We start from the raw sequence: 20,324 nt of genomic DNA on the forward strand, positions 1-20,324 counted from the left end.
TGAGATATAAACACTGTAAGCATAGATGCTATGAATGAGGAAATTCAACCCATAAGAATAGATTAGTTAGTGGAAGACAGTATATCAATATACTTGTGTGTGTGTGTGTGTGTATGTATGTATGTATGTATGTATTCAGATGCAAATATATGTAAGAGACTGAAAGATATATAGACACAGAGAGATAGAGACACACTGTGAGAGACAGGAAGATAAAGTGACAGAAAGAGAGACAGAGGCAGAGAGAGGCAGAGACAAAAAGAAAGCTAGAGATAGAGGGAAAGAATAGAGGAGCCAATAGGGAAGAAAACAAGGAAGGAGGCTCTGTAATAGGGAAACTTGAACAATTTCAATTTCAAACTTTTCTCTTTTTACATCTTTTCTGTCCCACTTCTATTTCTTTTTTCCTCATTCTTAATTTTCTTATATCTTTCCCCCTTTCCTCCTTTTTCTTGAATGAGCCAATGTCCCACAGATATTGCTTACATCCTGGGGTGATACAAGTAAAGAAGTACAGCTCAGATCATGCCCGAGCTGAGTCTTTCCCAGGGTTCCCCACCCCCACCTTAGCCATCTGCATATTAAGGTGGAAACATTTTGTGGCAGTTCCATCCCTTTGGGGCTCCCATGTGTCTTTCTTTATGTTTTCCAATTCCCACTGGTTCCTTCTGTCCTCTGCTTATCCTTTTAGGTTCAGGTGAGCAGCAAAAGCAATGAATGATTAAGTTTTTCTTTCTCCTGAACTGCTGATTTAAATTAATGACATCAAAAGAGACACAATTTTGTTAACTTCCCTAATTGCATTTTAGTATTCAATTCGTTCTTGGAGGATTAAACCCAACCCTGAATGTAAATTCATTATGTAGGTTTCTCCAGTTATTATGTTATTCTGGTTTTATGTTTTAGTAACTAGAAAAGGCTGTTTCAATTTACTTTTAATCCTCATTTATTAATTCCCTGAAGTGGGCATTTTTACATAATTTGTAGGCTTAAATAACAGAGATGCTGACTTTTTTTGCATAGAGTCAACTGTTGATAAATTGTTCTTACCTTCATAGAAATCATAGGTACACATTGTATGCCCAATGAGTGTTGGGAACTCTCTAATTTCTTCACTACAATTAAGTAATTCTTCTGCCAATTCCTTGTCCAGCTCTGTACTTCGAGTTACCACAGTGTCCAGGATGATCTGCTCAAATTGGGGCTTAAAAAAGGAATTTACAGCTGTATCCGTTATAACAACAGATCCAGGTTCAATCCCTGTAATGTGAAAAGGAAATGTAGAAGATATGGATTGCAACAAAGTAAGCCTGAGAGTCTATTTTTCACAGCTCATCTAATTCCTTTCCCGCAAGAGAGCCTTTTGTACTTGAAAACAGCTAACACATCCTTGCTATGTTTTCTTCTCCAGGATAAACAAGTTATCTCTACTGATCTTTTCTCCACTTCTGGGTATTTGTCAGATTGTCTTATGTCCATCCTAAAATAGGGCTTCAGAATTGAACTTAGTTCTTCAGATGTGAGTGGAAGAATCATCTTAATTTCTGAAGACTCTACCTTATTTATTATGGTCTAAGAGAACATTAGATTAAAGAAATTGTATGTCAAGCACAGGGTCAGTCAGTAATCACTAGTGTGGGCTAAGTACCATGCAAATTGCTGGGGATAAGAAAAAGGTCAAAATTCATCCCTACTCACGTTATTATAATTATTATTATCCCTACTTGGCATATTAAAAAAATCCATGTTCTAAGAGATTAAATGAATTGTTGAAGGCCATGTTCCTTTGAAGTATCAGAGGTAGGATTCACATCCATGTCATCCCAACTTCAAGTCAAGTGCTCTTTTCATGGTTATTCTGTTTTGACTAGATGCCTCCAGTGTCACCCTTCCAATCTGTTTACCCTGTCCAACATCCAAATGATGTTCTATTATTCTATTGCCCCACTTCCTGCTTCTGTATTATGCTTTTTGTGGTTAGTTGGTTGTCAAACTCCATCTTGGTCCTGTTTTCTACAGCACCCAAAACAAATATATGGGTCCAAGAGTATCACCCATTCTTTTACTACTCCCATCAACCTCAAAAATTTATTAGGAAGAATAAAACATAATATATGCAGATCTCTTTATTGTTAAAAAGTGATATATAATTAAATTGACAGGCAATATGACAGTGGATAGAAGGCTGAAAAACCCAGAGTCAAGTTCTGCTTCTGACATATGCTAACTACCTGACCGTGAAAAGGTTCCAACCTCTCAGAGACTTCAGAAAACTCTGGAAGAATACAAGTTGCCATGGGCTAGTTGCCAATCCTGTGTAAGTGGAGAGCCCTACATCAATAAAATCAAAGCTGTTTCCTATCCTTAGCAAAACAAAAGAAATAAACAAAAAGCTGTTGTGAGTCTAATTCTTCCCATGTAGTAATATGAGGCTAGGAGAGCACATAACTACAGACAGCCTGTTTACTGAGCTCCCAAAAAACAACTTCCCAATGCAAACAAAAGAATCTCTAGTTATTGGTCTCTGCCCAATTCAATTTAGCTTTCACTCAACTAACAGACTGAACTTCTTAAGATGCGAGTCTTATGTCACTCCACTTTTCTTTTCTTTTTTTTTTTTTTAGATGTTTCCTTTTTATTTCTTTTTTTTTTTTATTTAATAGCCTTTTATTTACAGGATATATACATGGGTAACTTTACAGCATTAACAATTGCCAAACCTCTTGTTCCAATTTTTCACCTCTTACCTCCCCCACTCCCTCCCCTAAATGGCAGGATGACCAGTAGATGTTAAATATATTAAAATATAACTTAGATACACAGTAAGTATACATGACCAAAACATTATTTTGCTGTACAAAAAGAATCAGACTCTGAATTATTGTACAATTAGCTTGTGAAGGAAAGTCACTCCACTTTTCAATAAACTCCAATTGCTCTCTATTACTTCCAAGATTGGGCAGCTAAGTGGCGAGTATAGAGAGCATTGGGCTTAAAACCAAGATTTATCTCCTGAGTTCAAATTTGACTTCAGACTGTGTGACACTGAGCAAGTTACTTAACTGTGTTTGCTTCAGTTTCCTCATCTGTAAAATGAACTACAGAAGGAAATGGCAAATCACTCCAGTATCTTTGCCAAAAAAATGCCAAATGGGGTCATGAAAAGTTGGGTATGGTTGAAAAATGACTGAACAGCTTCCAAGATCAAATATAAAACCTACTGCTTGCTTTTAAAGATTCTCATAACCTGATCTCCTTCTGCCTTTAAAGTCTCCTTTTCCTTCCCTATGATCTAGTGATACTGGCATAATGATTCCTTGCATAATAATTACCTCCTGATTGCATGCATTTCCACTAGCTATCTCTTATGACTGGAAAATTTTCTTACCTCTTCTCTGTCTCCTGAATTCCCTGGCTTCTTTCAAGGCTTGGCTAAAATTTCATCTTTTATATGAAATTTTTGCTGATTACCCTTAATGCTAGTGTCTTCCTTGAGTGATATTTCCTGCATATATTTGTTTGTACATATCATTCACATGTTATCTTCTCATTTAGAATGTGAGCTCCTTAAAGTCAGAGACTTTCTTTTGCCTTTTTTTTTGTAACCTCAGTGCTTTGCCTAATGTCTGACACATAAAAGGTACTTAATAATTGCTTATTGACTGACTGACTAGTAAGAAGAGATAGACTCTGTTATGTATCATCAAAGATTCTGCCTAGATTGTTGTATTGTTAAACCCTCCTATTTTCTTTAGGCTTCTAGGTGCTTTATTTTTGGTAGTTGGATTGGTATGACAAGCTATATGCTAATAGCAACTTTTTATTCATTCTGCTTTTATCATAGATAACTTAGCATCTTACCTATGCCCCCCGATGTGCCGATGCGGATTATTGTCACATCACAACACTTTGCATGGTGAAGGAGTTTGATGAGCTCATGCAACATTATTGAAATGGAAGGAATGCCCATGCCATGCTGTCAAGATGAAAAAAAAGTCATCATATTTCTTTGAAATTTTCAGATTCACAAGACATATTTTATTCCTTCTTTATAAGTTAACAGTGCATAGATGAATTTATATAATCATTAAGGACTTGGCAAGACTGAGAAAGATTTAAGTCTTCTCCAACTCATATCCCCATGATTGCCTGATGGATGGACCCATCTGGGAGGACCTGAAAGGAGGATTTCTATTTCATTTAAGTGGGGTTTGTCCTCCTAGATAGTTAAAAAAAAGACATTATGTAATCTCTAAGATTGTCAAGGGGTCATAATTCCTTTACTCCTCACCATGTGCCTTATGAGGAAACTTTTCAAAAGACCATTTTTCATCGTTAGTTTGATTTTGAGAAAATCTGCATGTTTTGTGACTGCCACATCACTCAGCTTTCTCTATTGTGCTCAGCAGAATTTTCAATTCCTTTTGTTGTTCTTATTGTACATGTTGTTGTTTGTCCTTCCTTTTCAAAGAGGACCATGATATTGGGAAGATGATGCCATGACAAGTAAATGAATTGAATTTAAGTGAGGTAGGACTGGACAAGGTCACCTGCCTCACTTTCCTCTCCAGAGCCATCTGAGTCCACCAGATATAGATCAGGATGACTGGAAATGTCCCTGGATGCAATGGGAAACCTTAGCCTTTTAAAGATAAGGCCTTTGATAGGTATGATGAGTGAGAAAAGGCAGTGGGAGGTTGGGTGAGAATGGGCTCAGAACCTAGGAATAAGCATCTGAAAAGAATACTCTAAATCACTGACAGAGAAAAACCAATTAAAGTAATGCTGAGTTTTCAGTGTCATCTTTGGCAAAGATGACAAAAAAGGAAAATGGCAAATCTTAGAGGAGCTTCAAGGAAACAAATACATTAATGATATGTTGGTTGGTCTGCAAATTAGTATAGCCATTTTGGAAAGTAGTTTGGAATTATACATCAATAGTCACTAAACTGTGATATTGTTTGAATTATAGCACTGTGAATCCTATGCATAGATATAAACATAATTTTAGGTGTTTGTGTATATATTTGTGTATGTATAGGTGTGTATATTTATATGTATATAGATAGATGCCTAAGAGACCAAAGAAAAAGGAAAAAGATTCACACACAAATATATTTTAACAGCTCTTTTATGGGGTGGGGACTGAAAACTAAGAGAGGGCCAAAGGCTGGGAGTAGCTGAACAAATATATGAATATAATGAAATACTATTACATCATGGAAAATAATGAAAGGGACAGATTCAAAGAAACCTGGGAAGACTTGTGTGAACTGTTGCAGAGTTAAGTGAGCAAAATCAGAAGACCAATTTATACAATAATAACAATATTATGAAGACTTAAGACCTCTGATCAGTGCAATGACCAGCAAATATTCCAGAAGATAAATTCTGAAGCATGCTGCTTATCTTTTGACTGAAGAAGAAAGATGAAACATGCATTTCTGTACAGGTCAATGTAGGAATTTGTTTGGCTTGATTATGTATATTTATTATAAGGGTTTTATTTTTCTTAAATTTGTTTTCAAAATGGATGCAAGTAAGAGGAAGGGAACATAAATGCATAGTAATTGAAAAAAGTAAAAATAAAATCTGCATAATAAAGAAAATACACTGATAAACAGGTTGAAAACACAATTTGTACTTTGGAATATATACTGGAAGCATGAGCAAGAGAATGTTGTTATGAATTATAAGACAGAGTATGAGGCTGGTGTAGAGTTTTGAAAATTTAATCGGTCAATAGATATTTATCATGTGCCCACTATGTGCCATAGACTACTAAGGACTTGGGATTTTAAAAGAGGCAAAAGATAGTCTCTACCCTTAAGGAGAGTACTATATAAAAAGGGAATCAATGAACACACAAATATGTACAAATAAGGTACATACAGAATAAATAGGAAACAAATAAGAGAGGAAAGGCACTAGAATTAAGAAAGGTTGGGAAAGGCTTTTTATATAACATGGGTTTGGGGAGTGAATGGAAGTCAAAGCGGTCAGTAAGCAGTGATGAGAGGAAGACCAATCCAGGCATGAGGGACAGTCAGAGAAAATGCCTGAACATTATAGATGGAGTGTCTGATTCATGGAACATCAAGGAGGTAAGTATGACTGAAGGAAAGAATAAGTGGGAAGAGTGATTTTTAAAGACTGGAAATGGATTAGTTTGTGAAGGACTTTGAATGTTAAACAGGAGATTTTCTATTTGAATCTGGAAGCAATGAAGAACATTGAAGTTTTAATGAATAATGGAGTCATGTGGTTAATGCTTTCTTTTAGAAAAAATCATTTTGGTGGCTGAATGGAGGATCAAATAGAATAGAGAAAGACCTGAGGCATACTGACTTACCAGCAGGTTATGGGACTATTCTAGGTATGAAGTAATGAAGGCCTGCACCAGTGGCAGCAGTGTCAGAGAAGAGAAAAGGTAATACTTGAGAGATGCTGAAAAGATGAAATTGATAGGATTGATTGGGTGGCAGATTGGATATAAAGGGTAAGAGACAGTGAGGAATTGAGAATGACACCTGTGAGCCTAAAGAACTTGGAATATGGTGTTGCCCTCTACAGTAAAAGAGAAGATAGGAGGTGAGGAGGGTTTAGAGAGAAAAGTAATTACTTAAATTCTAGATGTTTTGAGTTTAACATGCCTACTAAACATTGAATTTTAGCTTTCTAAAAGGAGATATAATATTGGAGATTGGCAGAAAGGTTTGGTAGGATGGATAGATTTGAAAATCATTAGCACAGAGAAATTAATTAAGTCCATGGGAGTTGATTATTTCACCAAGTGAAGTGGTGCAAAGAGAGAAAAGAGAAGAGGGGAGAGGAGGGAAGAGGAAAGAAGAGAAGTAAAGAGGGGAAAAGGAAGGGGCTAGGGCAGAACTTTGTGAAAACTTCATAGTTAAAAGGCATCATATGATTGAGGATCCAGCAAAGGAAACTGAGAAGGTGAAATCATAGAGGAAGGAGAAACAGGAAAGAAAGCTGTCCTCTCAAATCTAAGAATGTATAAAGGAAGAGAAAGTGACAACAGGGTCAGAGGACTGCAGAGAGATCAAGAATGCAAATTGAGAAATGGTCATTGGATTTGGCAAGTAAGAGATCATTGGGAACTTTGGAAAGGGAAGTTTCAGTAGAATGATGAAGTCAGACGATGTCCTGGTAATATCTTCCTGTGATTAGAGTCCAAAAATATATAGGCTAAATTCCAATAAACTTATGATAGAGAATGCCATCTACATCTAGAAAGAGGACTGTGGGATCTGAATGTGGACCACAACATAGTATTTTCACCTTTTTTTTTTGTTGTTTGTTTGATTTTTTTCTTTCTCCTTTTTTTCCCTTTTTGATCTGATTTTTCTTGTGTAGCATGATAAATGTAGAAACATGTTTAGGAAATTTTCTAAAGAATTGCACTTGTTTAACCTACATTTAATTATTTGATATCTAGGGGAGAAGGATGGGGAAAGAGAGGAGAAAAATCTGAAACACAGGGTTCTGCAAGAATGAATGTTGAAAACTATCTTTGCATGTATTTTGAAAATAAAAAGCTATTATTAAAAAAAAAGAGTATATAGGCTAGAGAGTTAAACAACACTCCTCTAGTCAAACATTCAAACAGTCCCCTCTAGTCAGATCTGTTCTGTGGAGGAAGTGTAATGGCAACAATGATGCACTTAGAATCAGGACAAATGTGGTTTCAAATCCCATTCCTGACACATTACCTTGTGATCATGGGCAAGTCATTTTCCTTCTCTAAATCTTAGTTTCCTCATCTACAAAATGCAGATCACAATCACCGAATTTACCCTACACCACAGAGTGGTCATGGAGATCAAAGGAGATGATACTTGTAAACCACTCTGCAAAACCTTAAAGCCTTGAATAAATAAATATCAGCTATTATTTACAGGAAATTTGTCCAATCATTGCTAGAAGTGAGTCTAAGAACTGGAAGTGACTTTAAGATAAACTGACTGCTGAATTGTACATTGTGCAGAGAATTTAGTGGACCTTTGTAAGTAAAACCTTTCTTATGTTCCACTCATAGGCAGAGTTTTGTACAAGAAAGCATAGTGGGAAAGAAGGTATGAAGGCTGGTCTCTCCTGGTAGATGGGAGGCTTCTGTCAGTGCTTTTCAGTATGAGTTCCATTTGGAAACCCAATAGAGAACAAGATGGTCTGTTTTCAACAGGATCTCCAAATGAATGAATGAATGAATAAATATACTCTTATCTTTATATCATGAGAAAACATAAACTATGAAATAATCTATTTCTGGTCTGTTCTGGTGAGCTAATCTATTCACCTTTCTTTTATCACATTTGATATAGCCTGCTTCTCCAATCAGAATTTGAGAGAGGAAGAGACAGAGACAGACAAATACACACACACATACACATACATACACATAGAGAGAGAGAGAGAGAGAGAGAGAGAGAGAGAGAGAGACAAAGACAGAGAGAGAGAGAGAGAGAGAGAGAGAGGGAGAGAGAGAGACTTTAACCCTTGGAGAGCATGTGTCTCATGACTCTTTTAACCCCAATGCCCTGCTCAATGTCCTAATCATGTTGGCTTGTCAATAAAAATTTGGTAATTTGGTTCTGGCAGTGATAACATGATTACAACTGAGCTTATTCATTGTTTTTATAGGTTTCCCATTGTCACTGCTGGAGACAGCTAGAAAGAAAACATTTCTAAAGAAGGACACCTAGTCCTGAAGGAATGTGAATTCCCTTATTGATGAACTGGTGAAACCAAGGTTCAAATTGCTGACCTCAAAGCTAAACGTATGTTTTGTCTACTCTTCTCTCAAGGGACACTGAAATTCAACTGTTTTTATTTTATGATGAAGTTTTGCTCCTTGCTTTTGTGGTTTTAAATATATTTTATTAATGCTATATTTTGCTATCCTCACATACTCAGACTTCCTGAACAAAGAGCAAGGTGTTGTACATCAGAAAGCAAGGCAGTGTTTTAGAAAACAAGGTCTATAGAAATACAAATCTACCTCCAATCTTCCTTTGAACCCAAAGTGGGCAGCATCCATGCACTTCCAAAGCGGGGAACTCACCTGTCTTTTCTTCCTCCTCATCTTCTCCTTTGTTATCATTCCCTACTCTGCTATTCTCTCCAGGAATCACTGTACCTAGAATTTGCCAAATCAGTTACAGCTATTCATAAAGGCTGCTACTTAGGGAATAGAGTTATGAGTAATTTTCAGTGATAGTCATTATGTTCTGGCAGGGGAGATATTTGTAACAACTACTAGACAGGAGAATTGCCACAGCTCAGCTGCAATGAGCCTTCTCTGGTCCTCTGGACACACCTCAAGCCATTTTTCCTCTAAGGCCTGTATGGTCTATTGATGCTAGATGTTCTCTCTGCTACTACATTATAACCTTGCCCTATAGGTAGAGACAAGGTTTGTAAGGTCAAGATAAGGACATATTCTTATACATCCTTATGACATTTTGTTTCCCTGCGGACAATAGCAAAAACAATGTGTGTGGGACGAGGGAGAGGGGATAATTTTTTTGTGTATAGTTCATAAAAATTATAATTCTGTTCATTTATCTTAGGGAACTACATGTCTACTGCTGTTAACGTATTCTAAATGCAGGAAAGTAATTTATAGGAATCCCATGAAAATGCATTAGCAGATTTTCAGTAGGGCTTATTAAAGTTTTAAACCATTGCATTTTGGAATAACTGCAAATTTCCTTAGCATACTAAGAGTTCCACATTCACTGAGATAAGAGAAGGTGTTGAAGAGAGAGAGTTGTTGAAAGGAGATGTGTATATAACAGGGACAGTTAATAGTTACCAGTGAAAAAGAAAGTAGATGTTCTTTTTGCTATATATTTTTTTCTAATTTAAATTTTTTTTTCTTTCTGCTATTTCTAATGTGAAAAGTTTATGTAATAACACACAAACTGCCCTGAAGCAATACTGAACAATATTCTTGCCCTTTCTTTCTAATAATGAATTTGTATGTGGCAGCTTTGTGGGATTGTATCAGAAGGTCATACATCCTTGAACAGCTCAGTGAATGCACTGGCTTGGATAACCCCCTCTATCAGGGTAGAACAGAGTGCTACATACTTTTCTCATCCCATGAAAGAGATACAAATACACAATGGCACAGACTCCTGTCTGGGCCTTTCTCCAGCTCCACAGGGACAGTGCTAGAGTGCTGGAATAAGGGGGCAGAGGGTGCTAAGAATCACACAAGTGTTAGACCATTTACAAACATTTATACATCTGCTGTTTCTCTTAATGTGTGATCTCTAGTTGATGCACTCCTGGAGGAAGTGTTCAGAATGTAAAAGACAAAGACAAAAACATGTCTATCTTTAAGCAATCCCCACTCCTGACTGGAAACCAAGTCCTATCCTGCTTGCCCATTCCTGTAGGTAGAACCTAGAATTACTGCTCCAGTTGAGACAACTAAATGGTATAGTAAATAGAAAGCCAGATCTGGAGTTAGGAAGCCTGAGTTTCAAATTTAGTCTTAGATACTTACTAATTGTGTGATCCTGGATAAGTCACTTAAACATTTGACTGTCTCAATTTCCTCAACTGTAAAATGGGGCTAATAATAGCTTTACTCTGCAAGGTAGTTGTGAGAATAAAATGAGATAATATTTCTAAAGTACTATATAAATACCAGCTATTACTAATATTCAGAGTCTTTGGTTCACTTCCTGTTTCCCAGTTATGGTGGTCCAGACCCCTGCCCCATTCCTAACCACAGAATAGACAATTGTTTATACGAGTGGGGAATGAACAATGAAAGTTCTAGTAACATTTAATCCCTTGTAATGTATCCTAAGATTTTTTTGAGTCTTTTCATCTTCTCTGCTGTCCCCAGACACTGTTCCTTGGGCCTTGCCCTCTGCATCACACCCATTGCCTTTTAGATCTTCTTGCCACCCTGATGCTGAACCTTATATGTGTTGTCTCTTCCAGTTTGAGTGTGAGCTCCTTGAGGATGGGTTCTTTCTCAATTTTTCTCTTTGTATGCTTGAGACAGCCTAGTATTTATAACATTCAGGCACAAGAACATAATACATGCTTAATAAATGTTTTTCATTGATTTATTCATCCTTTCATAAATAATCAGATTTTTCTATCCTGCTATAATGATTTCAATAGCTTTCATGAGGTATTTGGATACAACAATTTAGTACTTACACTGATGGAGAGCACTGGACCTGTTTTGTACATACAGTATCTGTCTGTCCCGGCACAAATGTCTTGTATGTCTTCCTCACTTCCCTCAAATCCAAGCTCTTTGTGGATAAACAGTGCAAAAGCCTTCATTCTGTTGGGGCTCCCTCCAACGCAGACAAACTGGAAAGAAAGCCATCCAAAAACTATTGTAGTAATTGATGTTGTAACTAAAGTTCAATTTGCCTCTAATGCTTCATTCAGCTCCTTAATGTGCCTTGTGCTAGTGTGAGCCTATATCATAGATGTTGTTAAGCAGAGAGTGACAGTGTGGTTGAGTAGAGTGTGTGCTTGTCATAGATTCAGGAAATAAATGTTCAAATCTTAGGAGGTGTCTAACTATGAATATGTCACTGTATTTCTCTGTGCTTGTATTTTCTCTTCTGTAAAATGTAAATAGCCATCTCTTACAGTACTGACTTCACCCAGTGTTTGAGAGGATCAAATAAGTCATCTATATAAGGTGCTTTACTGTTTTTGTTCAGTCACTTTTCAGTCATATCTGATTCAGTCCCATTTGGGGTATTCTTAGCCCAAATGGTATCTTTTCTAGCATTTTACAGATGAGGAAACTGAGGCAAATGGGATTAAGTGGTTTCCCCAGGATCATACATCTAGTAAAGGTCTACTATTATGTATTGTCAGACTATATCTGACAATATAGTCCAGTGTAGAGCATTGTTAATCAACATGGAGAAGTTCCCCCATAAACCTGATGACATTTTAAGTATGAGAACAACTGATGGGGTACAGGGAATCCCTAGTGATAGAATAGTGAATGATCAGTCATATACAGAACCTACAAAGAACCTCCAGAACTTGTCTTGTCCCTCTCTGCTAGAATTCAGCTCTTGAGGAATTGTTCTTCATCTTTTCCCTCAGACCTATTCCAGAGCATAGCAGGGGGAGGGAGGAACAGGGATTCTCCCCCTCTGCCAACCAGAAGCCTCACTAACAACTTGTAACAACATATGGCCACAGGAAACGTGCTTACACGCAGCCTGAAAAATGAATTCAAAGATGCTTCCCGAGTGCCAACTTCCTGTGTAGAAAATGGGTATTTTAATCTTCTTAGACAGTATGATTCATAGCAGCACTAGCTTTGAGAATTGCTTCATGGGTAACTCCAACTTCAGGAGTACCTGAGTTTGAGAGTTCCAGGGACTTCTAGGGAGAAAGAATTTCCTGATGCTTCCTTTTCCTTGGAAGAGGAAGACGGTGTTCTTCATTCTTGCACAGTATCCTTATTGGACCACAAATCAGATAAAAGCTTCTATTTATTCTAAATAAACATACAATGCCCTACCCAAAGATTTCAGTTGAAAGCAGTGGACTCTATAAGCAGCAGTTTTGGAGCAACTTTTGACAGCATTTAGCTGAGCAAGAACTGGCAGTGTCCATTAGATACTATGCCTACAAAAGGAGGCATGAGTGCCCCAACTTTTATGTTTTTTACTGTCGTGTTGCCTACACAAGTACTCCTAATAAATACTCTAGACATATGCATCTCCTATTTATGTTCCCTTATTTTTATGACCTCTATGTGTGTCCATTCTCTCTTCTGATGCTAGGTTTATTTGCGGAAGAGTGAATTCCAGATTTTTGAAGGAGATATTTGGTTGATGTTGGAGTTTTCGTTTTGTTTTGTTTTGTCTTCTATCTCAGGAAATGAATTTGCTTTGAGCTAATTATTGCCTCTGGCTTATTTTTAAAAGACAAATATATTGGCAAGGGCTCAGGATGCATAAATTAAGGATGCATGCCCACTAAGTACCTTGAACCTATAGCAGCCTTCATCAAAGGGACTCAGTCTTCAAGTTGGAGAGTTCCCTATACTAATATTATTATCATTTTTATTGCTATCATTGACTCATGACAAATATTACTCCTAGGTCATTATCTGATTCCTAACTCCTAACCATGACTGTCACTGAAAGTTCTATTTTAGGCCCTCTTTTTTTTTTTCCCTTAAGCTTTTTATCTTAGTGATGTCATTAACTCCCATGGTTTCAATAAGTATCTCTAATTATATCATTCCCAAATTTATATATCCAGGCTTGAACTCCTTTACTTTATCACTGACTCTCTGTTAGATGTCTCCATGTAGATATGCCTTAAGTGGCTCAAACTGAACAGGTCCAAAATTTATTCTCTTCTCCCTAAACACACTTTCCCTCTACATTTAACTGGCAGATAGGTAATACAGTGGTAATACAGAGCATTGCACCTAGGCTGGAAGACCCATGTGCAAATCTTGTCTCAAATACTTTTAAGTTATGTGAGCCTGGGCAAGGCATTTAATTTCCCTCAGTCTCATTTCTTTATTTGTAAAATGGGAAAAATAATGGCATCTACCTCATAGAGTTGTCATGAGGTTAATATAAGATAACACACACATGTATGTATATTATATACATTGTATATTATACATAAAATTTTTGTAAACTTTGACATATTCTATAAATATTAGCTACTACTATTATTATTTTGATCACCTAGATTTGCAACCTCCAATAATCTTTGATTCTTCACTATCTTACCTCCATATCTAAATGGTTGCCAAGACCTAAAAATTCTACCCTGACATCATCTTCTTACTTCATCTTCTTCTCTCCACTCAAATGACTATTATCTTTAGTTAGGCTCTCATCAACTCTTACTTAACACTATTGAACTTGTCTCCTAATTTTTCTTTTTTCTCTAATCCATCCTCCACAGAGTTGTCAAAATATTCTTCATAAAGACAGATCTGACCATGTCACCTCTCTCTAACTTCTAGGATAAGATATGAATTCTCCACATTGCTAAAACTTTTCATAATCTAACTTCAAGTCTACATTTCCTGACTTAATTTCTTTTATTCACTTTCATGTATTCTAGGTTACAATGAAATTGGTTTAATTCTTTTTCTTTGAATTCAGAATTCTATCTCTCATTCCTATACCTTTTCCCCATCCCCCAAATCTACATAATGTTTTCCTCAGTTTCTTAGAATCCCTACCTTCTTTTAAAGCTCACCTCATATATACCTTTTAAAAAAAGATCTTGGATTTTAAAAGTGGATAAATATATTTCAATATAATCTATTTTATTTGTAGTCCTACATATTTTAGGTTATAAATTTTAAAAAAATTATTCTGAGGTTTCCACAAGTTTTAGAACTCTTGTCCTTAAGGAACTTTCCCAGTTTACTTAGTTTTTCTTGATCTCAGCTTCAAATTGTTTTACATTTATTTACTTATTTATTTATCTTATGCCCTAATGAAACATAAGCTCCTTATGAGTAAGATCAATTGTTCATTTTTCTCTTGCTTTTCTAGTACCTAAGATAGGGACTCACCCATTGTGGAAACTCCTTAAATGCTAGTCAGTGTTGGAGGTTTTAACATTATTTCCTTAGGCTTTTGGATAGTCTAATTGTATGATGTGCTCCTATCTACTACTACTACTACTACTACTACTGCTACTGCTACTGCTACTGCTACTGCTGCTGCTGCTGCTATTGCTATTGCTCTTACTGCTACTATTACTCTCTTTTGCTGATCTCCATGAAGCCATTTTTGTATCTCTTTGGTTTATTTACCAATGGAGTAGTAGCTGGTAATCAGCTGTAACTCAATTTAGATTTAAAGGCTGGGTAGAAAAAAAAGTGAAACCATGAGCTAAGTTGAGGTTTTGAGTTATCTGTGGATTATCCATTCAATTTCCTCCTCTGTTATCATGAAAAGCCAAGAATTGGCTTGACATCTAAGTGTATGCAGGCTATTTTTTTTTGCAAAGTGTGATAGTTTCTAAATAAACTCATTGTCTAATACCAGTGAATGTAAATTACTATGATTTATATTGATCATGAAGCCCAAACATATGTTAGAATAGCTTGTGGTTTGATTTCTCCTTTGAACTGTAGCTATTGCTGCAATCAACAGGCATTACTGGATGTTGCTGGAGCCATAAAGATGATATGGTCAGACAGAAAAAGCTTAGATAAGACTTTGTACTGACAATCCTTAAAACCAAAGTCCTAAATCAGAGGCACTAGCATTTCAACTATAGATCTGGTTTTCAATTGACTGCTTAAGTGGGAAGTTGAGCATGGCTGGAGACCACCAACATTGACCTTGATGGTCACTAATCAATCAAAACCTCAAATGACTTTTTTCATTTGTCCTTGTTCAGTCCAGAAAGATAGTAATGAGGAGAATATGTGAAATGAATATGTAGAGGAAACAAGAATGTGCAGAGGAAACAAGAATAGTTACTGATAAAATTGACTTAGCTTTTACTATAAGATATGCTATATCTTATCCTCAGTATTTATTTTTTAAAAAAGAAAGAAATACCTAAAATTAAGTTTCCTATTTTACAGGTCTCATAAGCTTTATTGTATCATCCTAAATTGTAAGTTTTTTTTCATATATTTATTATTCTTCCAGCTTTATGTTCAATGTCTTGGGACAATTTAGCTTATGTGGGTCTCTCACCAAGCTTTCTGTAACTTATAAAGGATTAACCATGTGTTCCATTGGCATCTAGGAAATGTCAAGAGATCTAAAGGAATTTCTCCTCTATGCCATGTGGCATGGACTTCCTGGGGAGAATTTATAGGAAAACAGAGACAAAGGGAACAAAGAATGGTAAGCATTGATGAGTTGCTATTTTTATTATGTGAAGGACAAGATCACAGATTTATCAAAGTTTCAAAGTAGCACATGAATCAGAAATTCATCTTTTTACCTTATAAGTCTATGAAGCTGCCTAAAGACATCTGGGAAGATTACAAAATTATGCTTATGGTAGTGGTCTCCCCAGCATTTTAAGGACAAAACTTTCTATGAGCTCACAGACAGACACTAAAAGAGCTTTGCTTTGATTTTGTAGATAATATTATTAACAAGGATATCATTTTATATAGATGGAGCTAAAAAGGCCAACATTGGTTTGATATTGTGAAAGGCTGTTCTTTGATTAGTATCTATAACCTAACTGAAATCCCTTTTGCTATTTGAAACAAAGACCATCTGCTTAGACAATTTTTTTTATGCTTGTTGGTAGAACCTGTTGAATCTGTTATATCAATAGATAACCATTTATTAAGAGACTACTATGAACCAGGGATTATGGTAAACACTATGTATATAAAAAACAAAAAACAAAAAATGAAACAATCGCTACTCTCAAGAAACTTATTTTAATATCATTTAATGTCATTTTATTTTAATAAAATTGACTTTAATGCTAACTCCAATGGGAACTCTAAATTATGCTGTTTAAAAGAATGCTCAGTAAATAGTAAATTCTCTATAAATATATATAGATGGATCTCAAGGGAAGTTTTCCAATTGAACTAGCTCATCCATGTCAAATTTCATAGTTATATGTTGATTAGCTGAAATGAAGATCCCTTTGATCCCCAGGTCATGGGATGGCAGTTTCCACAACACTGGGATACTAGATAAATATGGGATTCTTGTTGTCTAAGTCTTTGCCTCACTTCCATGATCTCTTCCTTCCCAACATATCATCTCAGTTTCTAATGTCCTGTTTTGTTTTGAATGTACCTTAGCATCTTGACAATCAAAAATCCCTCATTTTTAGATTTTTGCTTTGTTTTTTGTAATTTGGGATTATGAACCAACAGGACAATATCCTGTTGACCATTGACTTCAGTGTGGATGACTACTTAATTCAAAGAGTGAAGAATGAAGGAAAACTGAAATTGTGAAGAATGAAGGAAAGAATTTCTAAAGCTATAGGGTCTCCGAGGTTCAAAACTAGTTGTGCTTTTGTTATAGTATTATAGAGCACAACGAATGTTTGTGGCAGTCCTCTTTGTAGTGGCCAGAAACTGGAAACTGAGTGGATGCCCATCAATTGGAGAATGGCTGAATAAATTGTGGTATATGAATATTATGGAATATTATTGTTCTGTAAGAAATGACCAACAGGATGATTTCAGAAAGGCCTGGAGAGACTTACACGAACTGATGCTGAGTGAAACGAGCAGGGCCAAAAGATCATTATATACTTCAACAATACTATATGATGACCAATTCTGATGGACTTGGCCATCCTCAGCACATTTTGGATTTCCTTCACAGGCTAATTGTACAATATTTCAGAGTCTGATTCTTTTTGTACAGCAAAATAATGGTTTAGTCATGTATACTTATTATGTCTCTAATTTATATTTTAATATATTTAACATCTACTGGTCATCCTGCCATCTGGGGGAGGGGGTGGGGGGAAAGAGGGGGAAAATTGGAATAAGAGGTTAGGCAATTGTCAATGCTGTAAAGTTACCCACATATATAACTTGCAAATAAAAGGCTATTAAATTTTTTTAAAAGTATTATGGAGCACAATTTTAAAAATTTAACTGGACTTATTATATGCTCCAAACCACTCATTTTGCACTTAAGGAGACTAGGTCCTTAGAGATGACATGATTTGTCCAACATCACACAGGCAGTAAGTGTCAATCCCAAGATCTGAACTCAATTCACTGCTTCCTATTGTCCAGGTGTACTGATACTACTGAAGATATCTCCAGAAAGTATCTGTGTATTTATTAGGATTGGAAAAGCTTTGAATTATTTTGGGGACTATATTTTCTACATTTTCCAGAATAAAATTTTTTTTTATCCCAAGTAGGACTGCTGCTATTAAACTTAAAGTCAAGCAATGAATTGACCCTACAAAATGTCAAAGCATCTCTATAAGAAAAAAGAATGATGAAAGAAAAGCATTTCTAAATGTCAATCAGACTGGTTGGTTTTTCCAGCCAGTTAGTGCAGCACAAAGTCACAGAGGGAAAAGGAATATGATACATACTTATGGAAAGAAGAATGATAAAGACCTTGGAATAGAGGTACAAGACTGATACTAGGTAGTTGCCAAATGGGTAGGATGCAGAAGGAAGAAGGCTAAAATGGGAGAATAAATCCTCCCAGCTCACTATCTGATAGCATCTGATTTTAACTTCTTGTTCTTGCTAACTATGAGTTAAATTTTATGGCAAACATGCTGCTGAAGGTTAGCAAGGGTTGTCAAGGCACTCTAAATTCAGCTTGCTGGGGCAAAGTTCTAGCCACTCTGCTCTAATTATGGCTCTACCTATAGGTTTCAGTTAATGCTAAAAAGATTCTTTCATTTTCTCTTTTCATCTGCCTATAACTTCTGCTCCCAAAGCTTCAGGTTCAACAGGTAGCTCTATTTTGGAAATCTCCTTTGCTTCCCTACTGCAATATAACAATTCAATTTAATGCTTTTTGACCAGATCTATGATTTCACTGGTATCATAGAACAGATTTGGGAACTATTGGTAAGGAAAAGCCCTCTACCAGTGCAGATCAATGCCATTCTCCAGCTTAGATTCTGAGTTTCCCTGTGGCATTGAAAGTTTAAGTAACTCACCCACAGACATTCAGTAGATGCCAGAGGTGAGACTTGAATCCAGGTCTTCCTGATTCCATTACTCCAGTTCACCTTTTTATATTATAAACTATATGTATATACTATATTATATGAATTATAATAGAAGGTTCTTTGATTACATGGAATTGACACAAGTAAAAAAATGCCTTAGTCACTGGGAACTCTATATAATGGAGCACACAGGTGAGAATTCAGCTTTGGTGAATGGAAGCAGTAAGGTCAATAGCAATAACAATAATAACAGTAGCCACTTATGTAGCATTTACTACATATATAGCTACTCATGTGGCATTATGTAGCAGTAATAATAATAATAATAGCTTATATAGCATTATAAGGTTTACAGAATGCTTTACAGATGTTATCACACTTTTTCCCTCGCAACAGTCCTGGAGGGATGGGGGTAGATGGTGATAAAGAGACCAAGGCTCAGGGAGGTTAAGTCACTTGTTGAGGTCACATAGCTGGTAAGTGTTTAAGGGTGGATTAAGCTTGAGTGTTTTTTATTCCAGGCCCAGTCCTCTATTTGCCTCCGAGTGGTCTCCTAAAGCCTCCTTCCTGTATTAGGGTGAATAGAGGGAATGCTGAGATCAAACTCTTAGATGCTGATGATGTGGCACTTAGGGTTTAGCCCAGGCCCTATAATGTGTGACAGCATGATATAGCAGAAAGATTGTTGATTTCCTTATTCCTTATAATCAGGAAACCCTGAGTTTTAATTCTCTCTCAGGTCCTTACTATCCATAAAACCACAAATGAGGCAAGTAACCTTTCAGAGGATGTTTCCTTTTCAAAATTGGTGTAATAATAATCTTTGTAGTACCTACTCCATAGGGTGATTGTGAAAAAAAAATTCTTTGCAAACTTTCAAGAGCACTATAGCAGAATTATTACAGATGAAACAAATGGTACACAGAAAAGATCTTTCTCAAGGAAAGAACCATGTGTTCTAAAACAAGGAACCAGACTTAGAAATTATCTTTCCCTTGTTTTATAGACAAAGAAAATGAGCTCCATGAAGGGGAACTGTGTTGCCTGAGATCACATAAGCAAGATTCAGGTCTAGATTCTCTGAGTCCAAATGTAATAATCTTCCCATTTTGCCATGCCCCTGAAAAAGAGCCTGAGCTATTTTTAGCTATGAAACCTAGACAACATCCAAAGTTTGGACCCTCAACATCCAGTAATGACATCTGTGTTCTAGGCCACATAGTTTAACAAGATGAGAGTTAGGGTGCTAGGTTGTGATAAAAGGTGGACATTCTGTTTCTGGTTCTGTCCTTCATTAGCCTTGTCTTCTTGAATAAGTGTTGGGTAGCCTCTGTGAACCTCAGTTCCCAACTCTGTTCAAGTTTATATCTGACCATCTCATAAGGATATTTTGAGGAACAATGAAGATATTCATGAAGTGAAGAGACTTTGAAAATAAGCACTACACAACTATATTGCATTATCCATTCATTTAATTGATTGTTTAATTTATGTTCCTGCTTATAATTCTTCCCCGCCAGGGTCATCCTTAGAAGGATGCAATGGCTAGAGAAAATCACAGTTTCATGCGCCAGAGATATCTTCATTCAAGGGAAATCTAGTGAGAAGCATCATAAAGAACAGCCCAGATCAACAGAACTTAGCTTAAGCATCAAGGACAA

The 20,324-nt window shown here is 36.2% G+C and overlaps 1 protein-coding gene across 3 annotated transcripts in view; it reads right to left on the reverse strand.

Moving 5' to 3' along the window:
* The window catches only part of UPP2 (uridine phosphorylase 2), a 44,989-nt gene that overhangs the window by 15,570 nt on the left and 9,095 nt on the right, over positions 1-20,324 (reverse strand). For 2 of the 3 annotated variants that reach the window (XM_012544725.3, XM_023499221.2), the window contains 3 exons: positions 11,203-11,361; positions 3,862-3,976; positions 1,051-1,260 (listed from right to left, as the gene is read on the reverse strand). In XM_012544725.3, the coding sequence (XP_012400179.1) occupies positions 1,051-1,260; positions 3,862-3,976; positions 11,203-11,361 (484 nt within the window). The remainder of the gene's footprint in view (positions 1-1,050; positions 1,261-3,861; positions 3,977-11,202; positions 11,362-20,324) is intronic. The other variant, XM_031960645.1, reaches the window with a different exon arrangement.

Source organism: Sarcophilus harrisii, chromosome 3, assembly GCF_902635505.1.
Source record: "Sarcophilus harrisii chromosome 3, mSarHar1.11, whole genome shotgun sequence".
Lineage (NCBI taxonomy): Eukaryota > Metazoa > Chordata > Mammalia > Dasyuromorphia > Dasyuridae > Sarcophilus > Sarcophilus harrisii.